Source organism: Oryzias melastigma, linkage group LG15, assembly GCF_002922805.2.
Source record: "Oryzias melastigma strain HK-1 linkage group LG15, ASM292280v2, whole genome shotgun sequence".
NCBI classification, from domain to species: Eukaryota; Metazoa; Chordata; class Actinopteri; order Beloniformes; family Adrianichthyidae; genus Oryzias; species Oryzias melastigma.
In genome coordinates, this window is record NC_050526.1 from 29,484,328 (window position 1) to 29,497,838 (window position 13,511).

The 13,511-nt window shown below is 41.1% G+C and overlaps 1 protein-coding gene across 3 annotated transcripts in view; it reads left to right on the plus strand.

Annotated features, from left to right (window-relative positions):
* The first annotated feature begins 251 nt into the window (after window positions 1-251).
* Window positions 252-13,511, plus strand: part of zgc:110045 (uncharacterized protein LOC664755 homolog) — a 16,398-nt gene continuing 3,138 nt past the window's right edge. The window contains exons 1-11 of one of the 3 annotated variants that reach the window (XM_024298105.2): window positions 253-1,037; window positions 5,656-5,766; window positions 5,929-5,952; window positions 6,047-6,079; window positions 6,152-6,268; window positions 6,414-6,545; window positions 7,910-8,038; window positions 11,342-11,431; window positions 11,943-11,984; window positions 12,350-12,425; window positions 13,250-13,302. In XM_024298105.2, the coding sequence (XP_024153873.1) occupies window positions 5,689-5,766; window positions 5,929-5,952; window positions 6,047-6,079; window positions 6,152-6,268; window positions 6,414-6,545; window positions 7,910-8,038; window positions 11,342-11,431; window positions 11,943-11,984; window positions 12,350-12,425; window positions 13,250-13,302 (774 nt within the window). In that variant the 5' untranslated portion in view covers window positions 253-1,037; window positions 5,656-5,688. Of the gene's footprint in view, window positions 1,038-5,655; window positions 5,767-5,928; window positions 5,953-6,046; window positions 6,080-6,151; window positions 6,269-6,413; window positions 6,546-7,909; window positions 8,039-11,341; window positions 11,432-11,942; window positions 11,985-12,349; window positions 12,426-13,249; window positions 13,303-13,511 lie in introns of all 3 variants that reach the window. The other 2 variants (XM_024298101.2, XM_024298106.2) reach the window with 2 other exon arrangements.

Genomic DNA, 13,511 nt, shown 5'->3' on the forward strand with positions numbered 1-13,511 from the left:
TGGGTCTGATTATATTTGAAGCTCAGACTTTTGGATATTTTTCTAATTTTACTGAACTCTTTCTGACCCTTATCGCTTCAAAATGTTGACCTCATGCTGACCCCCAAAAGTCCAAGTAAAAAGCTGAGATTCATAAAAGATGTTTGGTCTCGCCATTCATAGAAACTCAGCTGAGAATTTGTGGCTGTGATTCTGCTGCGGTGACAGAGATGACCGTGAGGCCACTACTGTGTCCATGCCAGCCACTGAATGTTAATTAAATATGCCACTTCTGCTTCACTGGTTTGTTTTCTTGGCAGTTTTGAGGCTCGGATGAATACATTTTTCCGTGCAGAAGGGCTGTATTGTATCCAGTATGCCCCCATTGCAAGGGCAGAGGGGCTTTTGTGTGTAAGGGCAGAGGCCACGAGGGGGGGGGGGAGCACCCCGTGAAGACATTGTACTTAACATCACTAAATACCTCGTGTGGCATTGTCCTCCTCAGCCTCATTGAGTGTGTTTGTATGAAGCTGTGGTTTCATACGCAGAGACAGAGCGTGGAGACCGTTCATCCTCGTTCAAACGGAGGCCTTCAGAGAAGCGGATGAAGATCTGGGAGGTTATGGGGTCATAAAGAGCTGACAGACAAAGCCTGTGATCAGCATCAGTCTGTGCTGATGACTGCATTCACGTGTTTTTTTTTTTTTTTAAGCAAATACAGATTGTTGACAGCACCAGAAGACAAGCCTTCTTGCCCTGCCAGACCTCCTCTGCTTGTGGATCTGTGTGCAGAGGAACGCCTCTTCGGTGGTTGTGACAAGGAGAATTAGGCAGGAGATGCCGGTTCACTTGCCCTGCGTAGGGGCTTATCCTGGGTTAAGCTGAGGGACTAACAGCAAAGCCTGCCTTTGCTCCAGCCGGTCTGAGGGCAGAGGGAGCCATCTGTCCACTCTGGGGATAACTGAAAACAAAGGGAGCAAACATTGAACAAAGACTACAAACTGAAGGCTACTCATTTTGATGAGACCAAAAAAGAAGACGAAGATTTTGCAGATCAGGTTTGTACTTTGCATTTATCACTTTTCAGGCCCATAGGAGAGCTGTAGCTGCAAAAGTACTTATTGCTCACAGACGAGTTTATGTTGGTAAAACCATCCTAAACTATAGGATAGTTGAGGTAAAGCTAAAGAGAAACTCAGCGGTCAGTTGTGTATTTTTAGCAGAGGCTAAACAATGTGAGGCTTTGTTTTAATGCACTACCCATGACTCCCATTAGATTGGGAGAATTTGAGTCGCTTGTTTTTCTGTAGGTTGCTCCCTTGTGCTGTAAATGAAATAGTCTTCCATTTTGATGGTTCGGCCTAGAATAATGAACACATTAAAATTGACACGAGCTCCATCTTTTGTACTGTAACCTTCACGTTGAAAGAGGAACGCCATGTAACACAGCCTCATGTTCATCGTCTGATTTGCTGTGGCACACAGACAGCTATAAATAGTGTTCAGTCTGGATGCTTAAGACACTAATGGTCTTGTTTGGATGCTAGAAACCTTGCAGCATGATAAAGATAAATACTAAGGACATGTTTGCCGAGACGGACCAAAAGCTGCTTAAATTTTATTGTTTAAAAAGCACATTTAATGAAGTAGAGAGCTGTTGGATGTCTTAAATGATGCTGTGAATGTGTCATTACATTGTTTCACATGCCCAATGTTCTTTGTGTCAGCCTCAAATCTACACACGAACACGCTGTAAAATGAAATCCCTCCAGTAATCCACTTAGACATTGTTCGCCGTTTCCCCGATGATGTTGTGTCAGAAACGTCTTTCAGGGAGCAGAGTTTCTCCAAATGATCTGTTTCATCAGCAAAACTCTGTGAGGGCTCTTTAGAACCCGCGTTTTGTTCAGAAGTCTTGAAGGCTGACTTGCTAGAGGTGACAGAAATAGGTCAAAAGGGTTTTAGCATTAACTAAACAAATCCGGGGCCTATAGGATTAGAGACAGAAAGATGTTGCTGTTTATTTGATGTATTCATTGTAACTTTATAATGATGCACAGAGTGGGGGAGGCTGCAGCCTGCTTTTGTTTGCAGATAGAAATACTCATTTGTTATTAAGCTCATGCATGTATTATCAGCACTGAAATGTAGTCGAATGAGTCAGTCCATTCATCTCAGCTGCGTATTTTGAAGCTGTTTTTGTTGTTATGGTTGATTTAACCTTTTTTTCTTTGTTTGCTGCTGGATAACTCGTGTTTTTGGTGGGATGTTTGATTTAAACACTTTTTTTTCCAGCTATGGGAAGGAGCTAGAGAGTCCTGTAGTTGCTGGTTTGTGTAAGTGCCAAAAGTTAAATGTATGCAGAGGTCAGATATAATATAATTAAGGAATAACTTTGATAAATTAAGGTTTGCTCCAACAAATGTTTATTTTTACATGTAAGAAGCTAATGGAAATGGTTAGATTAGCTTTGCACAAAGACCAAAGAGACAGTAGAAAAGAAGTCAAATGTGTCGCATGTCTCCATTTATTTACTATTAATTTACTGCATTAGATAATAAAGTACAGATCAGTTCAGGTCAAAATATGATTTTACCCAATTTGTTTAGTTTCTCCCATTAAATGTAAATAAGTTCTAATGTTGTTACTAACTGGAGTGAAATAGTCTTCTCCCCATCCTTAAACAATGGCTATAGCTTTGGAAGGAAACTGTCTCTCTGATCTGCAAAGAAAACACATTTTCATTTTCCCTCTATACGATTGACCTGCCTTAATTTTAATATTTTAATTAAAAAAATCCTCATTCCTCTTCTGTTTATTTTTCATGGGTGAAAATAGGATGAAATCCAGAATCGTGGGACATTTTGGGTTGGTTTCACTGAGCTGAAACAGCTTGTGACCATCAAACCCTTCTTTGGCAGACAGACTGAGAACAGTTTGAGAGGCTTTAAAGCAGCTTTGAAGCTTCCCAGGTGATTGTGACCACTATTGGCAAATTTGAGTTCTTATGAATATTTTTAACTTTTCCAAGTTCCAACTGTGCAGGAATAAGAAACTGTGACAAACACAAGGAAATTCAAAACTGCTGCTTGCATTTGGAGATAATTGCGTTTGTCTTGATGTATGCCATCTCCAAAAAATGTATTTTATATTCTTTTGGCAGCGAAATGGTCAGTCATCCTTTGCGTAGTACCTTCAGGCTGGGGGTCTCAAACTCAATTTACCTTGGGGCCACTGAAGGCAGAGTCTGGGTGTCACCGGGCTGTATGGGGCTCCATTAACAGTCTATGTCTTTGGTCCATCATCTGTCTACTGAACAAGTTTATTGAACATTTTTCATATCTATGAACTACTAAGCATTCTCTTCTGCGTGTCCTGTGAAACGACAGGAGCTAACGATGCTAGCAACAGTTGCTAAGAACTTTTCTGATGACCAGATCCAATGACAATACCAAAAGCAAAGTTTTAAGCATAAAGAAAGCTAAAACATCACAAAGTAAATACAAAGCTATCATCAAAGAAGCGTGGACGTGCAGACGATACTGCTTAGTAGAAGGCGCGGGCCTGCAAAATATCAACTTGGAGGCCACAGATGGCCCGCAGGGTGCCAGTTTGAGACCCCTGATTTAGGCAGTAAAACTGGATTTCCAAAAAGAAATACAATGTGTTCGTCCTTTTATCTAAAGTAAAATCTTAGTCACTTATACCTGAAGGGGGTGACCCATTCGGTGGGTTGACCCATGCGGTTTCTGTGGGTTTTTGGCTTGTCCGGGTTCGTGGAAGGTCATAGAGAGGTGTGAATCTCAAGGTGAGCGCAGGTGTGTCTTGCAGTCACCTAATAGGACGTTATGATAATAGAGCGTACCGCTAAGGATGGGCACTTCAGTTCTTCCTCGGGAGCCCCATATGGTTTACTTTTGGGTTGTCTGCTGGGCAGCTTGTTAGCACGCTACGCTTTCCACTGGGCAGCTGGTTAGCATAGGGACCCAGACCACTGAATCCTCACCTCAGCCAGTGTGGGCAAACACAAACGGGGCCACCATGGGACTCACTTGGGACCCATCAATTCAGCCCACAGGTAAACCACATGGGGCCCACATTGAAATGTTTGCTGAGTAACTGATTCAGGTGTTTCCCCAGCCAATTAAAACACGCCAGACCAGGATATGTTGGAAAACCTGCAGGACTCCGGCCCTCGAGGCCTGGAGTTGCCCGTCCCTGCTCTAGTTGTTAGTAAAGTGCAAGTATTGGCTCCTCACTGATCGCGCACAAATGCTGGGGTGTGCATGTGATAGGATAAGTGCCCATCGGAGGCTTGAAGGATGTTCACACACACTACACTCTGATTATCTAATTTCTTCATTTCTAACAGCACTAATGGACTCCTTGTACAGTCTGCAGGACAAAGGAGAGTTGAAAACAAAGAAAAATCTGTACAACAAAGCTGTGTCTCACCAACATAATTATTACTTAGCATTACATGTTCACTACAACCTGTTGCCAACAGCATGCCCATAAAAAATGTGCAAGAACCTTGATATTTCATGCGCATCACACTGATGTCCCATACAATTTTTTACCCTTTTCTTTACCTGCAGACAGCCTGTATCCACCTGTAATGGCTGATAGGACTAATGCTGATGTTAAAAATACTAGAGGATCAATGGATGCAGCAGAAAGTTTTCACCTGATAAAAACATAGAGCTCCAGCAATTTTATCATCTTGATGACTTTATTAAAAGAAGTTGATTTTTCTCAGTCTAATTTCATTATTATATTTCTAGTTTGTCTAAGGGTTGTTCTTTCAGCCTTTTCCAAAGGTAAATGGAAGAACAGCTCCTTGAAAGCAGGATAATCTAATGAACACAGTCGCCTTGGTCCTCTGAAGGATTCATCTCTGTCTCTGCACCGTGGTGCTGTAGCTGCCTGTCCTGCACTGCATAGAGACATTCTGCAAATACAACAAATTGGATCCACGGTCGCAACAGAGACGACATTGTGTGGTGTTTGTGTGCTGTTTAGAGATGAGTCACACACACATCATTTGATCTGCAGTCCTTTGCAGCACAAGTGGCTTCCTTTGTATTTTATCTGATACCAGAGAGTCACTCAAATCGTATCCAGCCGTGACTAAAAACGCAGCGCCATGTGAAGATTGCACCTAGTGATAGGCTTATCTCCCCACACTCACAACAGGGTGATCAGAAGGAAAGTAGCAATGGTCCATACGTCTTCAGGAAGCAGCAGAACCCTGATAAACTCTTAAAAGGGCAACCAGCTCCTTTCAGCAGTGGAGAATACTCCCCTTTGCTGTGCATTGACTATAGTTAATTTAATGATCCATAGCAGATCAAGCAGATACATTTAATCTTTACTGTCATTGGATTTCACAGTTGAAATGTACAAAAAAGGCACTTCTGCTGATTCTGGCTGCTCTTTACCATGAGAATCCAGATTAATGTCCAGTTTAAACAGTAGTCAAATCCCAGTTTGGCCTCCAAACACAGAGAGGTAGAGCCGAGGAAAGCAACAAAACAAATAAATATGGACAAAATGCACGGCAGAAACATGTTTTTCGATGTGGCCGATTACCTCCTCCATTTTACACATCATTTCCAGAACATCCCGCAGCACATAACCACCTGTGACTCACACACAATGTCTTTCTTATTGCAGAGTGTTTACTTTAAAGATCTCATAACACAGAGGATGTCTGACAAGGAAGAAATGGCTTCAGATGGGAGTCTGAATGTTACCCTGACTCTGAGGCTGCTCATGCACGGAAAGGTAATTACCCGATGCAAATCGTCAAGATGACTCACTGTTTTTTCCCCAGAACTAACCTGTCTTATAATAGCATGTAATTCTGCTCCAAATGATCCCATTTGGCTCTAAATGGGAAAGGCTGTGTTTTGTCTTGCTCAAATGCTGATATCTTTTCTTTCACAGGAAGTTGGAAGCATAATTGGGAAGGTATAAAATCCGCACTCATCTCTACAGATTTGGAGTTTCTGTCTCAATGCCATTATGGAACTAATAAAGCAGATTTTCTTCTGTGTGATTCCAGAAAGGAGAAACGGTGAAGAAAATGAGAGAAGAGGTTTGCGTCATTTTGACTTAATCAAGATCGGGTAGAGCCGATCGCAGCGTAACTCTGAAGCTTGGTTTACAGAGTGGCGCCCGCATCAACATATCTGAGGGATCCTCTCCGGAGAGGATAGTGACCATCACAGGCCCCACAGAAGGGATTTTCAGAGCCTTCTCTATGATTGCACAGAAGTTTGAGGAGGTAGGCCAAGAATTGGGCTAAATTCATCCCAACTTTGGACCACGTGCTTTACAACAATAAATTCAGCTTTTCTGTCAGTCCATCATGATGCTGTTATGTACTATGAGCTCAGAAAAAAACAAAGCATTTCTGAATTTTCTCCCAGGATATTACAGCGGCGATGACTAACAGCAACGTGACAAGCAAGCCACCTGTGACTCTGCGTCTGGTTTTCCCGGGAAGTCAGTGTGGGTCACTGATCGGCAAAGGAGGCTCAAAGATCAAAGAGATCAGAGAGGTGGTCATCTTTTTCGTCTTGATGTTTTTGCTGGACATTAATTGGTTTTTGTTGTTTGTTTGTTTGTGTGCATCCAAACAGATGCAAAAATATTTTAAAAATCACAACGACAATTAAAAAAGCAAAACAAAACATTACATTTTAGATAAATTTCCAAAAACTAAAACATGAAAAACAAACAAGTAAAAAAAAAAAAACATTTCAGAAAACAAAAGTAAATCTCCAGAAAACAAAATGAAATGTTAAAAAACAAAACACAATGATAAACTGGAAAAGGTAAATATAATGCTGCAATGCGGATATGATCACAACATCCTGTATCACTTCAAATAACATTTTTTGGTTTCTGTGAAAAAGAAGAACACGTTTTCAAAAACAAAAGTAACAAACATAAATCAAGAGTTAAAAACCAAAACACAATAACACAGTACAAAAGGTAGGTAGAATCTATGGGACATCAGTTTTCAGTTTCTGTTTATTTTGAACACTATTTAAAACATTAGATCATTAGAAACAGTCACAACAAACAACAAAACAACAACCAAAAACAAGTAACAGAATATAGTGTTCAAAACGGGTGGGAAGAAGTTAAAAGAAAATGTATTTAATTCCACCCTCTTTACTAACTTAAATTAATTTTCCTGCTACCTTCAAACTCACTTTAGGACAATGAAGGAAAAAAAAAACTATAAATAAAAGGATACATATGTATGTAAATACTTTCTATCACTGATTGGATGATGACGTTTGTCCATCATTTCAACCAAAGGTTTTTTGACGTAAAGCGAATCCAGATATCAGTCATCCAATCAGCAACGTCCTATGTACATTTACCAGTTTCTCATTGTGTTTCAATTTTTAACATTTCATTTTTTTTCTGAATTTTACTTTTGTTTTCTGAACATTTTTTATTTTGTTTTTTACATTTTGGTTTCTGGAATTTTTTTTCTGAAATGTAATTCTGTTTTTGTAAATGTTTGTTTTACTATTTCAATTGTCGTAATCTTTCAAATGTTTTTGCGATGTGTTATATGTTGATGTGATTTGCACAACACCACCCACCCCATCACCACCTTACAGGCTTTAACACCCTGAACTAACACATCTTTTTCTGTTTCCAAATATGTATAATTTGGCCACAGAAAAGCGTTCCAGCAAACATGAGAAGGGTTTGAATTTTTACTCTGAGCGGGAAATATTTATGCGGCTTCCTCAAACATTGCCGTTTATCTTGCAGCTGCTCTCTGCATGCCAACATTTGTCAGCGTCGTTTGTGTGAATGCTCTAAACATTTCAATGTGGCTGATTGTGCTGGTCTCTCCAATAACTAGCCTTTGTCTTCTCTCTTGTCTGGTGATGTGAAGACCACAGGCGCTCAGGTTCAGGTGGCCGGAGACATGCTGCCAGACTCCACAGAGAGGGCCGTCACCATCTCCGGCACTCCGCAGGCCATCACTCAGTGTGTGAGACACATCTGCTCTGTGATGCTGGAGGTGAGCACCATCACACAGCAGACGATCTTCACCTTCAAATCCCCCGTTTAGGAGTCAGCCATGTCACATGTATTTAGGTCGTGGTGAAACATGTTTAGTGGCACGGTTTGTTTACCGCGGGGTATTTAAAGGCCAATGCAGCTGATTACTGTTTGTCTTTAAAAGACGTGCAGTCCAAGAGCCTAATGAAGACTAGTGACGAGTCAAAGTGTTTATAATCTGTTATTATAATCTGACTGGAAATCATCAAAGGATTCAATCATTTCTAGCCAGACATGCACACATACATTCAGGAAAGCCTGGTAGCAACATTTGAAATAGCAATAAAGGATATCAATCTACCTGTGATCCTCATGCACCCTCATTAAAAAACACTTTAGTCATTTTTTGGGGGTTACATTCTAAACATAAGGAATACAGAACTGCCACCGCAGTGGGGAGGCTTCAGCATAATCTTCAAGATTTGACGCCCCCGCCCGATTTTTTGGAAATTGTTGGCGAGGTCACCAATGTAGCCGTCAGACGTACAGAATAGCCTACACTTTATTTTGCCCCAGGTTACCGGACGACTAGTGAAACTTGATATGCACAGCCGTCGTCCAGAGACGTTCACACGTCATCCAATCAGAGCTGCTGCCAGCTAGCGATCCGCCTTGTGGCCGCCCAGCTGTCGAAATCCCGTCATTGGACTGCTACTGCGCGACCGCCAAATATGCCTGGGCAACCACTGACCGATGTTAACTTTTAGAGAAAAGTCTTCCTGTTGCTATACATTTTTAACTTTTTCATAAAAGATCTACAGCCACCATGTGGAATGCAAAAATGTGTCTGCCTTCCCCTGAATGCAAATGCAGAATTTACTGAAAAACGTTAGAATTTCGGACTTGTGATCATAGTTTTAGGAAGAGTTTGTTCACAAAAAGTATAAATATGTGGCTGTGGCATGGATTGTAATACTTTTCAAGCAGATACATTTAATAAAGTTTGTCATGAAAAAACACACCAGGGTGAATAGATTTTACACCCCAGATTTCAAGAAATCAACTTTTGTTGTCCTGCTAAGTTTAAGTCCTGCACGTTACAGGGCCACCGTTAGGCCTCAAATAAGTTCTTCAACTACAGATTTATCTTTATCACATTTTTCTTTCTGCACATTCTGTCTGTCAGGTTGGGACTTCATGCATTTAAACAAAAAAATACTGATTCTCTGTCAGTGTTTGTGACTCTGATTGTGTTTTACTGCATCACCATAAATTGCTGACTCTGCTAAATGACAGTGGCGGGCCGTGCATTTCACACCTAGGCCTTCAGTAGTGCTCCATCTGAATCAATCCAACCCTCATTAACTATTTTATGGCAATAAAACTTCTAGTGCAGGTACAGCTGCCACACACACACCAAAAGCATAAAAAATAACCTGATAAAATTTCAATATTATGTAGGGAGATAGCAAAATTTTACTCACCAAAAATCCAGATTATTTAAACACAAAATCCATCCTTTCTATCCTCAAGAAGATTTCAATCACTCTGTCGTGCAGAATCCGTGCGTTTCGCAGATAGAAAGTGTTCCGTGGCTGTGATAAGCTGGAAAAGGCTGCATGCTGGAAATGTTCTGGTATTCCTGAAGCCTCTTGTGGTCCAGGAGGGAGACAAACATCAGTTTTTGTGATCTTGAAATCTGGTCTGTGTCTGGAAAATAATATTGTCCGCAGTGCGCGCGAGGATTTTGCGCTGCACCTCTTCGTGAGCTCAGAGCGCCCGTGGTGCGTTCAGGGGCCTCGTAGATTTCCTCGTATCAGCTTCACTCCCGCTCAACGGAGTCACGGAACTCCTTTACCCGTGCCAGACAAAACTGTGCCACAACTTTACCCAGACATTCATTTTCCACCAAAAATCAGACGATGAGACGCTTTCCACTCGCAACATCTTCAAACCTGACACGCCGCTCCTCGGCACCTGTGTCCGTCACATAACGCAGAACCAGAGCGAACTGCGAGCTATCCAATCAAAGTTCGTGAAAATGATGACGTTTCCGTGCGCCTGCTAGCTGGCCTTGGTGTCGCCTACTCCAAATCTGATTGGTTGAAGCAACAGTTTGGTCGACAATTATTTTATGCTACAGGGCCCGCAGAACTGATTGTGAAGGCCTCCGGGCAGATTTCTTTGACCCTAGCAACAAATGGTGCTGCAATGTGATTGGTTAATGCTTAAATAGGAAAATACACGTCTGGAAGCAGCGCAACCAGGGAGACAGCAATGAAAGGACGAAGACAGAGCATTTGGAATTATAGAATACGTATTCATGGAAATAAATAATAATTAATATCAGTCTGTGATTCAGATATTTTTAGGCCAGCAGAGAAGGCCTTGCAGGCCCTGACGGCCCGCCACTGCTAAATGACATCAGAGACCCTGGATTTCCATTAGCGGCTTGTAGTCCAGAACTTCTGGTTGATCCTGAGTACCGGTACACAGGATAGTTTCTGTTGTAATGCTCTGATCTGAGACTGTGTTTCCTCAGTGTCTGCACCAGTCCCTGGTGCTCTGCAGATTTCTCATTTGTTCTTTTTGTTTATGAATCAAATTCCAGATTTTCTGAAATGATTCCTATTCCCAATCATTCATTGCTGAATACTGTAATTATCATAATATACGTATATATTTACTATAAATTTGCTTCAATATGAAAACATTGTAAAAAGGGGAGTATGCAAATCACCTCAGTGATCTAATATTTAATTAAATAAAAAAAATTGGATCATGACTTTTTCTGGTCCTTTAAAGTCATCAAGACTTTTATCAAAATGTTGTGGCTCCAAATCACAAATGTAAGCTTTTTCACCTTAAAATTTAATCAATCTGAATGTTTTAATTATACTGAAAAGTACAGAATGAATGAATGTTTTTTTTAAACTTACACTATAATGTGACAAATATTACCTGAAAAAATTGGTAAAAAAAATAAAATTTTCTTGGTCTTTGTTGCACTGCACTTTTTATTGACTTTTCCATATGCAAATAACTTTTTAATTTTCTCATATTGTGTGTTTGAGGTTTTATTGTCGTCCTAGAAGGTTGACAAAGGATTTTCTATTTACACAATAATCTTTATGTTCAGAATGTCTTTGTTTTGCTTGTTGAAACTATTTTTAGTTTAAAATTTGCATCAGTTTTAAACATTTGCCTTTTGAGCTTAACATACTTGTCTGAGAGGAAAACGTATAAAATTACTCTTTTAGGGTAAAGAAAATGATGCATAAATTGGACCAATGCAAACCTTTTTGCATATTTTTTTCTTTAGTCTCCACCAAAAGGAGCGACTATCCCCTACCGGCCCAAGATCCTTGCGGCTGGAGCTCATGCGGTTTTGGCTCCGCAGCACTCTGCACACGTGAGTGTTTGAACCTGTGATCCCAATAAAACACTTGGAGCTCTGGTCTTTAGTCATCCTATTAACCACACATTAGTGTAAGAAAGTAGGGAAACAGGAGCCTCTTGTGATGCTATAATCAAGTCAAAAAGAGGAATGTGTCATGGGGTGAATCAATGACATTCAGATGAACGTTTGCAGTGTGAAAGCTGAAAGGAGCCACATGGAAAGCTGGTGTTGTTTCCAGCGTCTGGTAAGCTGCTGCCCTGATTTTTGCCCGCTCTGGTCTGACCTATCAGACATCTGTTTATGTTATTGGATTTTCAGCCATAGTCAAAGAGGGCAAAAAGCAGCAGATGACATTTAGATGAAATTCCACTAGATCTATACACATTAGAGCCGTGGAAAAGTAGAAGGGAATTGATTTTCTCTGTACTGAGTTTACTTTTCATTTGCTGTGAAAATGTTGTATTTTAAATGACATGTTGCAACATGTCAGCACCACCCACATCTCATCCCCTGTCTTCTGCAGGCCTTTGCAATTCCAGGGCAGTATGCTTTTGCGCATCAAGATGTAAGTAGAACCGTGGCGTCCATTCTTTGAAACGGCTCCTGCCCACCTCCTCCAACACGCCCCCTGTCTGTCCTTCTCTGCAAAGATGAGTCTTCAGTAGCTGTGACCTGTTGACTTGACTAACACTAACCCAAAAGTAGTGACACATTTTGATTGGAATGGAAATGAAAAAGTGTTTCTTAGCCGTAGACGTGTGGTCATTTGAATAACTGTATTTGTAATGAAGCATGTTTTTGGAGGGACGTGATTCTCCTCTGCTGACACCATCTGTGATGTTTGTGAACTTCAGAAAATACTCCACTTGTCAGCTCCTCTGAAATAATCCAGTTTGATTGGTTAGCTCTAACTTCCTTCCTACCCTGCAGTTGACCAAGCTTCACCAGTTGGCTATGCAGCATATCCCCCTCCCTTCCCTTGGGCAGAGCAACCCTACCTTCCCTGGTACGTACCCACGGCTCCCTGGGGAGGTCCATCTATCCCTCTGTCTTCACTCCTCTTCGACTCACATCATCAATACACTTCAGCCAGGATCAAGGAACTCTCATTTCCTGACAATTTCACAGACTCACAGGTTTTTCTGTTCTTGCTGTAGTGGCGTTCTGCGGTGGCTTCGCAGAGATGTGCTCATAACAAACGACCTGTCATGCTTTCTACCAGTATTTGCATAGATTTGCACATGAAGAGAAAAGTGAAATGATAACACATTTTAAAGGTTGAGAAGCCACCAAACTATTTTGTTATGAACAACCTTGAGTTTGCCACTAAAATATTTATAACCCAAAAGCTCCACAAAGACTTAAAAGAATTCAAATAGGCAAACAGGGCAGCTTCATCAGAGATGATTGTGAAGAATGACAGAAATATTTACAGCTAAGTAAAGATTTACCAGTTCCTCACAGTTTCTTGTTCCATTTCTCAATTATCTCCCCCAACAACAAATCCTTATCTTTTGACCCCATCCTCCACCTTTACAACATTTCTTCTCCGATTCTAACATCGGCCAGACCATCCCTGACCTCAACCATCCCACATACTCATATCTGCCACACTAACTCAATACGTTGCAGCATTTCATGCCGGATATGTGTCATAGTTTGGATGTAGCTTTACAGAGATCTGTGAATAAATACTTTGTTACGTGTTATTTATTTCCATTCTTTGGTTCTGGCATCGTGGCAGCACGAAGCTTGTCAGTGTGGAACGGTTTGTCATGTCAAAGTTGAAGCACAATGCTGTTGTTACCGTTTCCTTGTCCTACTTTGCAGGGTTGGATTCCTCTGCCTCCACAAGTACACAAGAACTGGCAATTCCTAATGATGTAAGTACAGCATTGTTTGTGCTCAGCCACTAAGCGCGACTTCTCACGCTGCAGACTTCATTAAAACTTTCAGGAGGGCTGCAGTAATGAGGCATTCTGGGAAACACACCTTTTTAAGCCACAGATAGACATTTATTCATTTCCTTTTGCTGGAACAGATTACAGGAGAAATTAAGAGAAGGAGCGGTGTTAATAAGAGTCTCTGGACG